The 17,772-nt window shown below is 38.3% G+C and overlaps 1 protein-coding gene across 4 annotated transcripts in view; it reads right to left on the minus strand.

The window, feature by feature from the left end:
* Positions 1-4,887: 4,887 nt before the first annotated feature.
* LOC119859190 (contactin-3) overlaps positions 4,888-17,772 on the minus strand; it is a 253,218-nt gene continuing 240,333 nt past the window's right edge. For all 4 annotated transcript variants that reach the window (XM_043518954.1, XM_038410988.2, XM_043518955.1 and 1 more), the window contains 4 exons: positions 14,360-14,546; positions 8,724-8,836; positions 6,325-6,493; positions 4,888-5,035 (listed from right to left, as the gene is read on the minus strand). In XM_043518954.1, coding sequence (XP_043374889.1) covers positions 4,932-5,035; positions 6,325-6,493; positions 8,724-8,836; positions 14,360-14,546 — 573 coding nt within the window. In that variant the 3' untranslated portion in view covers positions 4,888-4,931. The remainder of the gene's footprint in view (positions 5,036-6,324; positions 6,494-8,723; positions 8,837-14,359; positions 14,547-17,772) is intronic.

Genomic DNA, 17,772 nt, shown 5'->3' on the forward strand with positions numbered 1-17,772 from the left:
CGGTGCAGGGCTTAGAAATTTTGGACCAAAGCCTCCTGTGTTGCACCTGTGTAAATATGTAGTAACTACAGTAATTGATTTCAAGGGAATTATGCCAGATTCACACAGCTGTGAACTGGGAGAAGTGGTCCATTAACATTTTTTTTTCAATTAAATCTGAACTGGAAACTTGGGAGTTTTTTCCATCCCTAATTTGTATGTGTCATTTACATAGAGATACAGGCACATTTTATATAATGACAACTTAAAACACATTCCCTCAAAAGTGTGAAGCCTAAAAACGAATGAATTAAGACTTTCTAACGGTGTCTTTTGCTAGCGTACTTCATTAACAGTTTCTAAAGAAAGGGACACTATTCAGACACCTAACATAGATGCCGTATTTCAATGGCTAAGGTTACCGCTGTCCTGCAAGCCATGCAATCTAAACACTTCAAGCACGGCATAGTGATTGTTGGGTCTGTGACTATGGTTACAGTACAGATTTGCTTCCATGCTTATAACACCTGCATATCAAAGCATGGGCATATGTTGTAGGGCCTAAGAGCTGACATATTCCTTTGGCAAAGTTGAAAGAACTCCAAGAGCCTGTGTTTGCGATGCCAGAGCTGATTTGTTGCTGCTCAGCGGTCTTTGTTTCAGGACCCATCTTTGAGACTCTGTTTTGCAGACTGAAATAAAGACTTGAATTTATCTTTCAGAGCTTTGGCCAACCTCCCCACCTCCTTTATTATTATTGATTTGTATTACCATAGCATTTTAGAGAGGCAGTGTGGCCTAATGGATAGACCATGGACCACTCATGGGTCAGGACCCTGTTGCACTGGGCATTCTATTTTTCAATGCTTCTTTTGGCTTCGGTATGTTTTGGAATAATTAACTATAGTAGAAGGATATAACAGGATGGACAGCTATTCCCCCCAGCCATGCTACATGCTGCCTAAATGAATACAAATTAATGTTTAAATGATGCTATTTATGATAGATTTCTCTTTTATAGCTACCACTCAAACTAACTATGCTCCACTGATGGGGCTTCAAATAATTCATCATTTGCACCATCTTGGAATTATTTATATAATGTAGAATTGGCTAGTTTCTTTGTAAATGCTTTTTTCCCCTTCTTACCAATAAAAAAGCAGAAACACTTTTGCATTCACCCTTTGTAGTCACACAGTGGTATCAACCATTTTACATAAATCATATGAATAATTTTCCATGTTCTTTAATGTAATTCGTATGGGATAGATTTTTAAACAGTGGTCTACAACATGGAAGGTGTGCAGAACCTGGTTAAAGTCAGAACGGCAATTTGGCTGACTATATGAAATATTTCAAAATAGACTGAGATATGGCTTTTTTTCAGATATTGTTACATTTACTATCACTGACCATTCCTCCTTCTCTGCAATACTTTTCTGAAGACCCCAATGAATGCTATTTTCCCATCTCATATTGCATATTGAAGTGAGTCCTACTTTGATAAATAAATATTAACCTTGCCAGACTCTTAAGCTAAGGTGCAGTTTCACAAATGGAATCCATCTTAAACAAAGATTCATCAGAGCCTTTGGGAAATCACGGTGCAAAGGCTCTTTTGGATCTCGTTCATCACAAATGTACTTGCCAATTCACAATCCTAGGAACAGGATTCAAAAACTTGCTCATCCAAGAAAATGGCCTCTACGTTGCCTTTTGATTTCCTGTCATGCAAGCTTGCAACATTTGGAACAGCTATACACTACATGGGTAGAGGTCACGTACTCTTATTTGGTTCATAATTGGCTCTTTTAGTAGACTGAGAATATGTTGGATTTAGAAGCAACTGGCAGGATATGAAGGCCATGCATTCTTCTTAATAACATTGCTTAGCTGTGCCAAATGCCATTTTTAACACAAGGTTTAAATGGCAGAAAAGCCCAGGTTGGATTTTCCTTTAGTTTGGCTTGAGAAGGAGCAGCTGAATTTTCTGAGCAGAAGCCACGCAAACAGGTCTTGCTATTTCTGAGATAGGGAGAAGGATCAAAATATGAGCAAATGCAGCTTGGGTAGGGAAAATAAGAAACTAAAGAAGGGAGTGGAAAAGAATGAACACACAATATTTATGAACTTAGTGGGACAGTAAAGCTACTCACATCCATGTTTACAGGACTGGAGTCTTTAAACAGTAAAACTAGCTTCTGTCCCCCAGCTCTGCATGTCTTACATGCCAAAAATGGATACTTTGTTGCTGGTGGCACTTAGGGACATAAAAGGACTGTCACTTCTTTGCATTTCAATACACATTCCATACCTTTAAATAATAATAATGTATAATACTAAATTCTTAGTTCCTCTATAATACTGTCTATCTGGAGATCTCAAAGTGCTTTACAAAGGAGGTATATCAATTTGACAGATGGGTAAACTGAGGCACAGCTAGGTGATGTGACTTGCTCAAGGTCATTCACCAAGCAATAGAAGGGTTGGAAATAAACTCAGGTGTCCTGAGTGCCAATCTATTGCTCTATCTTCTAGGCAATACTGCCTCCCTTGAAAATAAAATATTAGGAAGGGAAGTGGAGAGTCATCAAAAACTAACACAAGTTTAAGGACTAAATGTTTAAGGAAATGGGCCCAGGCAGATCTATATTACAGTATAAGAAATGTATGAAAATAGTACGTAAACCTAGTAAAGTGAATGAGAATTTTTCTGTTGACTTGTATAGCCTTTGGATCAGCGCTCATGAGAGCAGAGATGGGGAAAAAAAGAGAACTGGCAGTTAGCAGGAATGCTGCTAAGAATATAGGCAAGTATTGTGGTTGGACATCTTTACAATGTGCTCTTCTGAGTACAAATATATGATATTGAGAGAGCAACATATTTTGAAATATTCCAATATTCCTCAATGTTATAAATATTTTATTAGAATAATAGAAAAAAATACATACAGATAACCATAGGATACACACACAACTGGAAGTTTAAGGATAAATTTCATACTTTTCAATATGAAACAAGATACTCAGTACATATCTCATGGAGATATATAACAAAGTTAAATAATGCAATAGAATAATCATGAAAATGACACTGCAGAATTTCTTAAACAAGAATAGAAAGATTCACCTTTCATTGCATGAAACTGAACTATATATTTACTAGGAATGTCTGTTTCCCCCCATGTGTGACTGTTTAGAAATGTCAGTGGTTAGCCATATTGAAAAACAACTAGCCATTTATGTGTTTTACTATGTATGTACAGTATATACAGATCTTGCTTGGATAGCTAGCAAAATAGTTTGTGTTATATTAATGTGAATTTGATATCTGAATGCATATTAAAACATTACTATAGCGATGTCAGAATTTTACTGATCTTGGCTCACTTGAGGTTGATATTTTTGATTTTTTGTCTGTGTTGTAACAATACTTTGAGATTAAACTGAAAAAAATATTTTTATGTCACATGAACATCTGACACTGTGTAATTTGCTATTCGACTGAAAGCTGTCTGAAAGGATAGAATAACGTACGATTTGTCTAAGCTTTGCAAATGTAGAAAATCAAATGTATCAGGTTTGGCATCTCTTATATATTGCTATGGAACACAGATTTAGAACAATCTCTGTAATAACAAGGACAAAAAGTCTTTGCTTATATATATCATATCTATTTCTATATATCTAGTAAAAGCTACAGTATATTGCCATAATCATACCAAGAATTATATGATATTTATGGGATTTATTACAGAATGCCAGCCCAGCTTAGACACAGAGGTCCCTTTCAGCAACCAAAAGGAGAAATCTGGATAGCAGCAATGCTAAGAGGGAGCCTAGGAATAATAGCATATATTGAATCAGGCATAGTTTGCAATGTGATGTGGTAGAAAACGGGCCAATGTAATTTTGGGCTGAATATTCAGAAGAAACACATCCCACACCAGGAAGGCAACAATCCCTTTCTATAAGGCCATGGTGCACCTGCACCTAAAATACAGTGCTCAGTTCTGGGCACTGCATTTTCCAAAACATCTTGGGATGTGGGAATTCAGACAAGGGCAACAAAAACGATCTGGGAGCTGGAGGGATCAGGTTATGAAGACAGAATATAGTGCTAAATACGTATGCAATAACCTGGCAAAGAGATGAATGAAGTAGGAGAATGAGAAAAACATCTATAATTAATTCAGATACATATAAATGGAGAGAAAGAACTTGTGTTCTTGAAGGGAGGTATAAAAATTAATGCTGTCTATGAGGAAAAAGAGAAAACCTTTGAAGTGTGGCTCCCAAGAGAAGTGCAGGAAACCCTGTCTTCTGGACTTTCAAATGTAAATGGGACAAAACACTGACAAGAGATGGAGTAGGTCTTTTCCATCTCTAATACCTATGATTATCTGGTAGATTTAGAGTAGATTATATAAAAGGACAGTATGCAAGCTTATCTGAACATACTTGGTAAACACACTGTTTTTAAAAGATCTCATTGTCCAAGATTTGTCATTAGATTCCAGTTAAATATGCATCCATTTTAATCTGTTTGCGTGAATTAGAATTATTCTATCACAATGACACGGGACATACTCAAAACAATTTAGTGTCACTGCAAAAAAATGGAGTTCATCATAGAGCTAAGGTATATCTGAGACTCTGTGAAGCTCTCAAACTAACATAATACTCTTACTCTCATTTACATCAGATTTGACGAATGTATTATGTAAACTCCTTTGGTTCAAGTATTAAGGCATTTTAGATTACTTTAAAAGGATTTGCTGAATTTTTATATGGTGGGGATGTTTTTTTACTTTTTTACTTTAACCTACAAATGGAATATGAAGTATTTAAAAACACAGAGTTGAAAAAAACCCATGCATAACCACTGCATTTTTTTTTAAAAAGCACTTTTGTTAGTAACGGATTTAATGTATCCAATGAATGATAATGTATCACCACAACACTGCATTAAAAATCAAGAAAGGTACTATCCGTATGAAGCTGGATAAGCTGTAGATGTTCAAGACTGATGCGCCAGAACCTCTTGCATCCATACCTGTGACAAATGAAAAAGTCTGGGATTAAATTAACGCAAATATATATATGAGGTCTCAAAACATGTTACCAGTAAGGATTCTGGGACAGATCCTCAAAGCTATTTAGGCACCCAACTCCAATTAAAAGCAGTGGGAGTTAGGAACCTAGATACCTTTGAGTATCTCGGCCTCTGTTATTTTCCAGATAAGATTTATTACAGTTCTTCATTTCAGCTGATCAAGGCAGGGTTTTCCAAATAATTCTAAATATTTATAAAGAGTTGAAATACATTCACTTTTCAGGAGAATTCATGGAACTGTCTTCATCTTTAAGATTATAAATAAAAAAGAGCCATACGAAAAATGAATAAAATTAGTGGTGCCATTTAATGCCTATTGTTGAAGCACTTTAATCCCAGATGTATAAATGATTAACAATTTCTCTCTTAATTTCAGATGCTAGTTAGCATTACTTTGCATTGTAAAACTTAATTAAACTAAGCTCAAGTCAAGTTCGTGATCCTTATGCTATTATGTCTGTCTTGTATCCTGGCATTGGGGTATAGAACTTTTATAAAACATTAGCAGAACAAAACCTTTCATAGATTTTTTTCAGGAGGCACACACTTGGCCAAATCCTCAGCTGGGGTAAATCAGTGAAGCCCCATTGACTTCATGTTGAGAAATTCTAAAGCCTAAGCATTCCCAGTGTACTATATTAGTGTTACTTAAGGGACTTCCTTTTCCGAACACTGTCACTACCTGCCTTCTTTCTAGATGGCCAGGGAATTCAAGTTAAGGTTATCTAGCCAGGAATACAAGCGAGTTCCTCTCTCCAGTCCTTTGATCAACCTATAGTAGGTACTTATGTAACAAGATGACGTCACCCTGAGCAGAGCATCAGCACATCACTTACTTGGACTCTCACAACCTGGAGCAACAAAGATCAGAATTTATGCTCCTTGTGCATCTACTTTGCCACTAAGTTTTGGAATGAAATGTCAGACAATGTGTCAACAGAGGAACCACAGCGTTGACAGGGCACTGATATAGGAGTCCGATGACTTCGGTTCTCTTCCCAGCTCTGCCACTGACAAGCTGGGTGGTCTTGTGCAAATCACTCCACCTCTCCGTACTTCTGGTTTTCCCCTCACGCTTCGCCTGTTTAAAATGTAAGCTCTTCATGGCATTTATCATCTCTTACTAAGCTGTATGTATGGTGCCTAGTACAGTGAGGTTCTGATATCAGTAGGCTTCTAGGCATTACTGTAAGACAAAATAATGATGCCTCATATCAGTGACTACATACTAGTCAGTTTGGGAATCCTGATCTGATCACTGCTAGTGCCATCTCCACCATCAGTTGTTGCTTTTATTTCTATGATGTAATCCTCATTGAACGGGAGTAAAAGTTCTGCTGATGTCATATTTGTGTTCAGTTCATTCACATGGTTTTGATTGCTAGTCCTGAACAAAACCTGCAACAAAAACAAACAGAATTTTTGGTGATGCTGCATGCAGTTTTTCTTCCTACATGTACTGCTCCGAATTTTTTTTTTGAAAAAGGGTTAAATTCTAAAAAAAAATACAGGGGAAAAAAATCTCAGTTTTGGTTGACTTCATGTAGCAGAATTATACTCAATATCTAGAAAGGTAGTAAAAGCAGATAACATTAATCAAGATCTTTTAACCCAGTTTTAATCTAAAATGGCACAATATATAATGATAACAAATGAATAATATATTCTCTTGAGTTTCTTAGTAATGTATTGTTCTATAAATTATCCCTCCACTTGGAACCTGTTATTATCTAGTTCAAACACTTCAAGCAATAAATAGTAAGGGGACGCAGAGAAGGGAGTTAATAAAAATGTGGAAATTATGGGCTATACTGGAATAAGTTCAGCAAGTATTGAATGATTATTCTGTCATGGAACTTAACTGCATGTGTCCTGTTGCATTTTAAACACTGGGAGCTATATCCAGCTCTGGGTTATGTTGACTTCCATTGTAACACAGGGTTACAGGCTAGTGTTAAAAAATTGTCCTTGGAGGAGAAAGGGTATTGGTGATGGTGTCACAGTAGGCCAATGTGCCCACAACCCCCTTTCTCCCATAAAGTCTGGATTTGGCCAGCACAGCTTTCAGAGTAGGTGGCCTGACTGGGAAGATAGCATGGGCTGAAAGCCCAGAGAATATGCTGATCTAATGCTTCCCCTAGAATAGCATCCATTAGAGCAATTCTTGCACTCAGAGTCATCCTTGGATGCCGGGTAATTGCACAAGAATAACACAACTTCAAATGGTATTGGTGGGAATGGAGTGAAAAAATAGCAGAAGTCCACTGGAAATGTAGGCATGACATCCCACCATAAGTTGTCAATGCCTATCTACATTACAGGGACAAGTTTATTGAGCCAAATTTTATTCAGTTGGTAAAAGAGACAAGCTTTTGAGCTACACAGAGCTCTTCTTCAGGTCTGGGATGGAGAGCTCGATGTAGGTTGAATGCTTGCCACCAAAAGAAGTCAGTCCAATAAAAGATATTACCTCACTCACCTTGTGCCTCTGATTTCCTGGGACCAACACATCTACAACACTATCTAGATCATGACAGCCTCCTGCGTTGCCCTGTAGGTTACAGTACTGCTCAGAATCTTTATAGCGTTGGCATACCCCTCCCATTCGCAGCCCCACCTCTGAGCCAAGACATGACCCTCAAAGCACGATTCGTGTGAGGTGGACCTCCGAGAACAATTTTATGGCTTTCTTCTTTTATAATGGCTGTGCTGGGAGAATCCTCCCCTGGCAAATGTGGGGCTTTCAGGGCCCCTTGATGCTGCTCCAGGGCCCTTTTACTTGGTGTAAAGAGTCTGAAGCAGGGGTAATAATCTCTCCTCTAAGTGCCTACGTCACTTTGGAAAATGGGATTTAGGTGCTTTTGAAAACTTTTACCCAGTGTAACAAGACTTCAATAAATACAATACAAACACCTACTACTGAAGCTACAGCCAAGGCAACCTAATGCTGTGCCAAATACTGCAGAAGAGCTAGGGTTGAATCTGTGACTATGTATATTTGCAATCCAACTATGACCTGCAAGCCCAATGACCTAACTTTCCAGGTGCCTTTCATAGGCTGTAACAACCATCAGTCTCTTGTTAACACAACCCAGAATGGTTCAAAAGTGCTGCCAGTATTCAGATGTGTGATATAAATACTGTTTACAGTAATAACATTTAGGAGTGCAAATAAATGTAACTCTGTAGTAGCATCCTCTGTAATTAACTAAGAGATAGCAATTGTACAGGGCACTTATTTATAGAACTCTCTGAACATTGTTTGCTGCTAGAATACTATTAACAAAAGTTTTATCAAGGCAGTGGAAGTTTTCCCACAGTAGTTAAAAAGCCATGAAATTATCAGTTTAACACATGGCAATACTAAATCAGTTGGGCCAGCATTGCAGTTATGAAGCTGAGGATCTGGCTCACGTTGTTTTGTTTCAAAGGAAATAAAAGAAACAATGGCTATAAAAAGGAGATGCAGTAAAGATGTTTTGGGAGTGATATCGTGCACCCCACAATCAGGAGTTATGCAAAATGCCTGCATCTGCAAGCATTTTAAACTCTACATTTGCTGCCTTGGAAATGAACAAGCTTAAAGTTTGTTGCCATAAAGTACTCTAGCTATACTGTTTTTACCTACCTTGTATCCAGTTACTTCGGATTCATTCTCCATTGCTTTCACTTGCTCCCAGTTCAGTACTACCTTGGAGTCTGTAACATTCCATATAACATTTCCTGGAGGCTGACTGGGGGCTTGAAATACAGAATGAAAGCATGATTTTAATTTACTTGGCATTAGTGATTTATTATACATCAGCAAATAACAGTTCAGGTAATTGACTGTCATTACATGTTAGATGTAAAAGCAACTTAAATAGAGCATCATCATTTGTAGACTTTATGGTTCAGAGACTAAACTGGAAAAACAGAAGAGGAGATAGAGACACACAAAAATGTTATTTCTGACTTATCAATCTATGGTCCTTCATTGAACATGGCCAGATAAAAGCTTTTGTATCAAAATATAAAAATAATGAATTAGAACAAATTATAGTAAGTGGAATGATGATACAGACGTTTTACATCTTTAACATTTTGTTAAGACTGCAAATATTTTGCAATGAATAATTTGTTTGACAAATTTAGTTTTTCTTTATTTGAATTTATTGGTTATGGCAGAAGTATTTGACATTTCTTTTGCTACTTTTTTTTTAAACTCTGTGGTATGATTATGAAGAGTTATTTGTAAGTTTTCAATAATTCCCATTAGAGCTGCAGTCAGACTGGTCATTGGTCAGATAAACCACATAGTATTCTCTCTGATCCCTGACAGGATAAGGCCAAGATTTTCAAAAAGGACTAGTAAATGTTGGGTGCCCAAATTTCTGAGACAACTCGAAGGGCCCAGATATTCAAAAACAAGCTCACAACCTCTGAAAATCAGGATCCCCTAGTGTCTCGAGTTGTGTATCTAGAGAATGAGGCATCTGGAGTGACCAATCATTTCTGAAAATCTTGTCCTGAGCACATAACGCACTTGAAAAGCATAACAGCCTACTAATGCTGCCAGCTAATAGAGTTAGCTATTGTTTAAGGAGCATAAGTCTAAGCTTTGATGCAGAATGGTCAATATCAAACTATGGTAATGACCTTTGGTGGAATTTGTAGTATGAGCATTTTGAGTGCAAATACTCACTGGAACAAAACTAAAATTGTTTCACATAAGAAACTTTGTAATTTTTCTATGAATATGCATATTAGTAAATCTGAACCTCACATATGTTCATACAAAGCAGACACAAAAGGTGTATAGATAAGGTTTGAGAATTCATTTTAAAAAATCAAGCAAATATTCTCTTTTTCCAGTGTTTTCCTTGCTCTGGATTTACCTTGATGAACTAATATCCAAGTAGGATTTACCTTGATAAACTAATATCCAATTTCTATATATATAAAAAAGGAGTTTGTCAAATAACGTTTTTTATACCCGAGAGCTGAGTGTTATACCGTATTTTCATAGTTCTCGCATATTGATATTAAGATTGGGTTTGAGAATAAATAAATTGTTCCTTTAAACCCATAGCAAAATAGTAATATGACATCTGCAAACAAGTGGAAAAATGCACAATAATTATGCATAAATCATAGGCCTCTACCACTTGACTTACCGAAGTAACTCACAAGTATAGATGTGCAAATAATCAATTTTTTGGTTCAGTGGATGAACCAAAAAAAAAAAAATTGGGTGAACTAGATCAACAGAAACAATTTAAAAAATATCCATTGACATTAGAAAAATAAAAAACAGTATTATTTCAGATCAAATTAAATGTTGTGTGTGACTCAAAATAGAACATTCCATTTCATTTTTGAGGGTTTTAACCTTTGTAATGTTTTAATAATAAAACTGAGTGAACTTCCAAAACAAAACATCTTTCCAAGACAAAAAAAATCAAAATATTTTGTTTCAGAAATGCCAATATGAAGTGTTTTGACATTTCTGATTTTTTTTATTTGACCAAAACAATTTGCCAAAATTGACCCAAGTCGATGAATTCTTTCATGACCTGAAACAACTGGAACCTGCATTTTGTGCACACACACAAAAAATTGCATGACAAATTTTGCCCAACTCCAAGCATGTGAATAGTTCCACTGGGAACTTCACCGGGACCACTGATATACTTAAAGTTAGTTACATGCTTAAGTACCTTGCTGAATTAGGCCTTCAGTGCAGAACATATGTTCTAATGAATTTTATATATATTGCAAGTAATTAAAAATGTTAAATTGTTTTATAATATGGTTCTATGAGGGAGGACTTGCACAGTTGTTTATCTGAACTTTTGCATATTTCAAGGTTTTTAAGGCAGAACAGCCATTCTTGATTTTTGGTTTAAAAATATTAATTTGCATAAAGATAAATGCACAATATAATGTTTAAACATAAAATATGTTGCAAAAATATTCTGTCAAATATTTGGGATAAACAGAATATATCATTAAAAAATTCAAAACCCTTTTTTCTGAAGAAAAATTAATTCTTCCCAAAATAATTAACGTCCAACAGCCAGTGTTTGGAATGTGATACTTTTAGTCCACTATTCCACTGACTTCTCTCCTATGCAAATAACTAAAATGTTCTCTTGCACAATGGCCTTAACTTAACCCAACCTCTATAAGCTGAATTCACAGTTTACTAGCTTTATGTTAAGTTTATAATTAATAGAACTATGGTCATTTGAAAATGATCTCTGCCTCTCCAATGACTGGTTTCAGAGTAACAGCCGTGTTAGTCTGTATTCACAAAAAGAAAAGGAGTACTTGTAGCACCGATAAAGTGAGCTGTAGCTCACGAAAGCTTATGCTCAGATAAATTTGTTAGTCTCTAAGGTGCCACAAGTACTCCTTTTCTTTTCTCCAATGACTAGGACAGTAACATGATAACCTAAATGGGAGTATTCTGCTGCAGGAGATACTACAATAACAGATTCCTTTTTGCTTCATTTCAGAACCATCTTTACCAGTTGCCAAGCCTATACAGAAACTTATATTTGCATCTCTCTATACCACATCAAGAAGTTTCAATTAAAAGAGAGCATCTAATCATTATAGACCAACTGTGAGATAATTGACCATGATGGGAATTATGAGTCCCATGCTGAACTGAAGCCTATTAAAAATGAAATGTGACTGGTTGACTTTCCCTCAGAGAGTTTTAATTAGGTTTATTCCTGGCATGGTGACACAAAATGAATTTTACCATTAGATTTATGGGAATTAAAATAGGGGAGTTGCTCTCATGGATCAATATATTGCACCTCTGCTTTTAGTTCAGCCTGATGGGATAGAAAACAATGAAGCTATTAGGGCAAGTTTTTAACAGCCTTTACTAGGAAGTCACCTTCAGTGATACTCTCGCAAGGTTAAAAAAAAAGTGATGATACTCTCTTCAAAATATGAAAGTGTGCATAATATTTAACAAAGGGAAACATATTTTCAAAGGTGGTTGATACAGAACCTGCAATGGAAACAATTTAGTATGGCTTACAGCAGTGTTTTTAACTGGTGCTTTCAGACCCCCAGAAGCAATCAATCAGTGGAGTTGTGAGGCAAATTTTATAACAATCTAATGCAAAGAAAATCTTGCTTTCCCCCTTCTCTGAACAGCCTTACCCATGCAAGTCAGGTTTTCTGTCAACCTCGCAAAACACACCCACAAATACATTTATATCGGCTTAGCACTGAAACACTATTTTTTTTTACTCTTACTTTTATAAGATATGAAGGGGGGGCACAATTTTTTTTTCTTTGAATAAGGACTTGCCAGCCTGAAAAGGTTGAGAAACATTAGCTTTAGGTATAATACAATGATTATGAAGAGAACATTGACCATTATATATATAGACTGTGAAGTTGAACTTTCATGATCCATGACTATGGTATGTGACTTGTATGTTTCATGTTAGAGGTTAATATTAACTAATATCTTAGAGGTTGTATGCTAAAATGTGGGAAGTGCAATTGTAACAAATATAATCATATGCACAATAAGAAGTGCATTATTCAAGATGATCTGAGCGGGTATTGGTGCGAATTAAAAAGCTTAAAACTGATGGAAAAAAGGAACACTTATTTTTTAACAACTTTTAATGAAAAATGTGTCCACGTTTCACTGAAATTTTTGAATTTTCAAATTCTTCAAACAGTTCTACTAAAAAGAAAGTAGAGAATGAAAAGAAAGGGATGAGATGGTCATTCTTCTCTGACGAGGAATGTTTCATGAGTGGAAAGTTTGGAGCAATTCTGAAAAAGTCAGGTTTGAATTAAAGTTTTCCTTAGAGAAGATGAGAAGACTTGAAACATTAAAGTTCTTTACATGAGTACTAAAGTTGTGCAGAAAGCGGTTTACTTTCACTTAATCTGAGGGATAGAAAACAATTTTAAATTGCCACACACTTCTGTTGTAGCATAATTTATTTACCTTCATTACTCACTACCAAAATATCGGTGTGTAGCTAGAAAATTTTTAATCAGCCTGTTCCATCTACCAGATGTATTCATTCAGGGCCAAATCAAAGCCCACTGAAGTCAATGGCATGAGGCCTTAATTCAATAATTACCACAGTCAAGTGGTTTTGTCTCACATATATTCTTCCAAGACACCACAATGTCACAAAATTAGGATCGCAGTAATCAGCGGACTTAGGGAAGAAAACTTGCACAAAAATATGAGCAAGAACGCTCAGTAAAATGATATTTAAACTGGCAGTGCTGTTTTTGCTTAACACTTTTTGATATGGGATATAGTAGAATCAACAATACTATAATCTAACCATTCTAATAAAACAATAATAGTTAGCATTTCTATGGAACACTTTTTTAATTCTAATGGGCAAAATCCTGCCTGCCTTACTCATGTGAGTAGCCATAATGACATTAACTTTATTGGTACTATTCTTCAAGGGACAGAGTCTGATAAACTGGCTCACATAATGGCATTGGCATTGGAACTACTCAAGATAGAATTGCATTAGTAAATATATCAGAGTCTGGCTCTGAGTATATATTTGGCCCTCTATTCAGATTTACTTGTGGATTTATGTTAGTTAAAAAGCAATGCTTCAAAGTTTATGGCTTTGATTCTGAACTGTGTTTAAACATCAGAACACACACAATACATTTCCTGTTCTGTGGAAATCATCACAGCCTTTCTGGAGTATTTGTGTGTTCTCCGGAGTTAAATCTTGTTTTGGTAGTAAAGTGGTATCTTGTGAGTAATTTGGGCAAGAGAACCTAAGAGTCTACATGAGTGATTGTTTTGCGTGAACTGCAGTCCACCTCAAAAGTCAGGCTCTAGAGAACTTATATTATAAAGCCATGAAATATTCAGAGAGTCACTTGGTTCCATATAGCAGAAGCTTGTTTTTCAACATAATAAAATCAAACCTGACTTTTGAAAATTCTCCGTCAGTATGAAGAATTTAGTAGTCCAGATTCACAAATGTTTGGAAATCAGTGGTGGTGACTTTCATTGAGTCAAGTCCATAAGCATGTTTGATTTTTGCATAACCATGATCATGCACAACATCCACAGAAGTGGTTGTTGGTTCGGTGTTTGAATTTGAAAAATGGTGAGTGTTCTATTTTATATGAAAGTCTGGTTCATTTGTTCCTCTCATCATTCCCAATAATGCACACGTTCTCCCTTTTGCCAGTAAGTGATGAAAATCCATTATGGCCTTCCCCTCATTTATTTAGACTGATGATACCCACGTGTCTTTTTTGTGGTGGCATTTACTGTGGCGCTAAAGGGTCCTGACCCAGCACTGTTGTATGCCCGGACAGCTGTGTAATACGCTAAGTTGCTCTTCAAGCCTGTTATTGTTACTGATGTCTCATTCCCTGTAGCTTTTACTCTATTTGAAGATTCTTCTTTTCCACCATTATTCCAGTACCTGACCTAGGATACAAGACATAGCGAGTTAAAATGCTTTCGAGACATAATGTTCATACACAGTATTATGTTTGATTCCTGTAAGTGCTTTTTTCTCTCTTGAAAATGTTGGAATTACCTTAAAGTTCCAGAAGTAATACATATCCTATGAAAATAGCATCCCTATTGCCTATCTGGTTTTACCTTTCAAACTAATATTTCTTTCTTAGTGTGGTTATAGAAAAGAGGAAACTGAGATGTTAGAGACTATTTGAACGAAAATGATGACAGAGGAAAAGCGTTAGTTCATCGTTACATTCTCTGCCCTGCGCCGATTGGCTGTTTGCTCCACCCACTCCCTCCCTTACAGTCTCTTCACCTCAACTTCCCTCCATATGTGCCCCTCTTATCCTCATCTTCCTGCCCCGTCTCCCTAACCTCGCTTTCTCTTCAATGTCACCTCTCCCCTCACTTTTCTTTCCATGTAGCTGATACCCTCCTAATTAGGCCCTCCACCCCCAAAAATCATAGAACTAACATGACGTTTGCTGCCAACGTATTGTTTACTCTGTGTGTTCTACCCCTTCTCCCACCCTATGTCTGCCTCATTTATTTAGACTGTCAGCATTTCCGGGCAGGGGCTGTCTAGTATTTGGTGTTTGTACAGCACCTATCACAATGGGGCACCATTCTTGGTCCTTAGGCACTATCATAACAAACATGATTAACAATAATAAACAAAAAAATAATACAACACACATTAAACTCATTAGAACATTTTATTGTATACAACAGTTCCTTTGGAAATTAAAGTTGTCATTCAAAAAATATCAGCTTGACACAGACAGAGAGATAGAGCCAGGACTACCACTACAGGCATCGCTATACAATACATGCCCATTCTGGTGGGCTCTCAAAGATATTCGGAAAGAGACACCAAGCTTAGTCAGAGCAAGAGAGAAAATAAATTCTCTATTATATATAACCAATACATTGGACATCAGTGTCCCTCGCCCGTTTGCCAGAAGCTGGGAATGGGCGATAGGGGATGTATCACTTGATGATTACCTGTTCTGTTCATTCCCTCTGGGGAACCTGGCATTGGCCACTGTTGGAAGACAGAAGACTGGGCTGAAGGATCTTTGGTCTGATCCAGTATAGCTGTTTTTATGTACTACAATGTCAGCTAGAACTGATCCAGATTTTCAAGTAAAATTTGCATTCTTCCTTTTCTACCAGTGCTAATACAGACCCAGATTCTGAGCTGTATCTGATCTGTGACTAGCACAACTCGGGGAGAAGGAGCCATGGTGGCTGTATGCAATCTTTTGTAGCTCACAGATACTGAGGCCAACTGGGAACCAGCCCAGCCTTTGTCACCCTGAATGTTGTTCCAATTAACATCTGACTATGTGAGGAACCAAGAGCCCATTCTGACAAATGGAGCATCAGCCAGGGATACCCCAGCCACAGCTTCTTTCTCTTGTTACTCCTCAGGGCATTCTGTGCCAAAAATTTAAAAATTCTGCACCAAAAATTTAAAAATGCTGTGCAAAATATTTTAAAATTCTTCAAAACTCTGCAAATTTTATTTGTCAAAAATTGTGGAGGCTCCAGCATGGCACCAGGGAGCACAGGCCACTGGCTGCACAGAGGTGGGAGATCACTGCACAGCTCCCCTATCCTGGGACATGGACTCAGTGGTGAGGCTGCACCCAACCCTGACATTGGCAAGGACCAGACCTGCCCCAGAAACACCCCAGAGCCCTGACCCTCTGTGTCAAGTGCACCAGGTGTGGGCAGGCAGGGTCAGCAAGGCAGGATCCAATGTGGAGGGGCTTAGTGTGGGAGGGAATCCAGGCTGAGTTGAGAGGATTATGTGTGGGGCAATCTGGGTGTGGACAGCTCAGTGGGGGATCCGAGTGCGGGGGGGATCTGGATGCACAGGGGCTTGTTGGTGGGTTCTGGGTGCAACGGTAATGGGACTCTTCATGGGGGGTCCTGGTGAAAGTGGATGAGGCTCAGCAGGTGGGGTCTGAGTGTGTGTGGGGGAGAAAAAGAGCTCAGCAGAGCGGTCTGGGTGTGAGAGGCTCACCGGGGGGATCCAGATGCTGGGGGAATGGGGCTCAGTGGGGTTGGGATCCTGGTGGAGCTGGTTGTGGCTCAGTGTGTGTGGAGGGGATCTGGGTGTGGGTGGCTTGTCGGGGTGGTCCAGCTGCAGGGGGAGTGGGGCATGTTGGGGGGGGGATTTGGTTGTGGGGGGTTGAGGCTTGGTGTGAGGGTCTGGGTATGAGAGGGTCTGGATGCACGGGGTTGGACGGATGGGGGAGCAGCTCCCTGTACAGAGATTTTTCTCCCCTGCAGCTGAGGAGCAATGGGTGCAGGAAGTGCGGTGGGGGAGGGGAGTTTGCAGGGCTTCCTACAGCTGTGGGAGAAATCTGGGGGTAGGTCTGACCTGGCCCCGGATGCCATGCAGGGTAAGAGGAAGTACCATCCTCCCCATCCCAGCCAGGACTAGCAGCTGAACCTGGTGCAGGGTACGAGCCACCAGCTGGGCCTTCCCCAGTACCGCCTCCTGCACCACAGTGATTTACCTCTCTGCCGGCTGCCCTGGGCACCTGAAACACACCGCTGGGGAGAATTGCATGGCTGTTTTTGTGGATTCCCTTTGCTTTCCCATCAGAAAGTCATTTTTCTGCAGGGAAACAAAGACATCTGTGGGGGACAAATTCTGTGTCTGTGCAGTGGTGCAGAATTGCCCCAGGAATATCTTGTATGCATATCACATTCTGGAGAATTCTCAGAGACATAGTTAAGCTAGCTCTTTAGCTGACTGGTACTTCTGGACCATTGCATTAGCAGTGAGAAGAAGGATCAGGTTCTGGCCCCCAGGATCTCTGCTCTTTGAATCTCATTACATATATACATTTACACACTATACAGATATCGATCTGTTCGAATACTGAATCACGCACAGCACAATATAGTAAAAATCCTTTGTCAGCATGAGTTTGGGAGGGCCATAGTCCTCGTTACTGGCAAGATGATTATGTGGGTCATCTTGTCTCTCTCTGAAACAGACCAGCCTCCCGGTTTCTGCTTGAATAGGATGGCCATCTCAGATAGGCTGGACCACCAAACTGGGCAGCTAGATAACAGCAGAAAAATGAAAGGACAGCTCTGCTGTGAAACGTGGTCTGCAGCCAATCAGCTGCTCTCTACCTTGAAGACTCTGAAATATTATAGGGGATAT

The sequence above is a fragment of the Dermochelys coriacea genome, chromosome 7, assembly GCF_009764565.3.
Source record: "Dermochelys coriacea isolate rDerCor1 chromosome 7, rDerCor1.pri.v4, whole genome shotgun sequence".
In the NCBI taxonomy this organism is placed as follows: Eukaryota; Metazoa; Chordata; order Testudines; family Dermochelyidae; genus Dermochelys; species Dermochelys coriacea.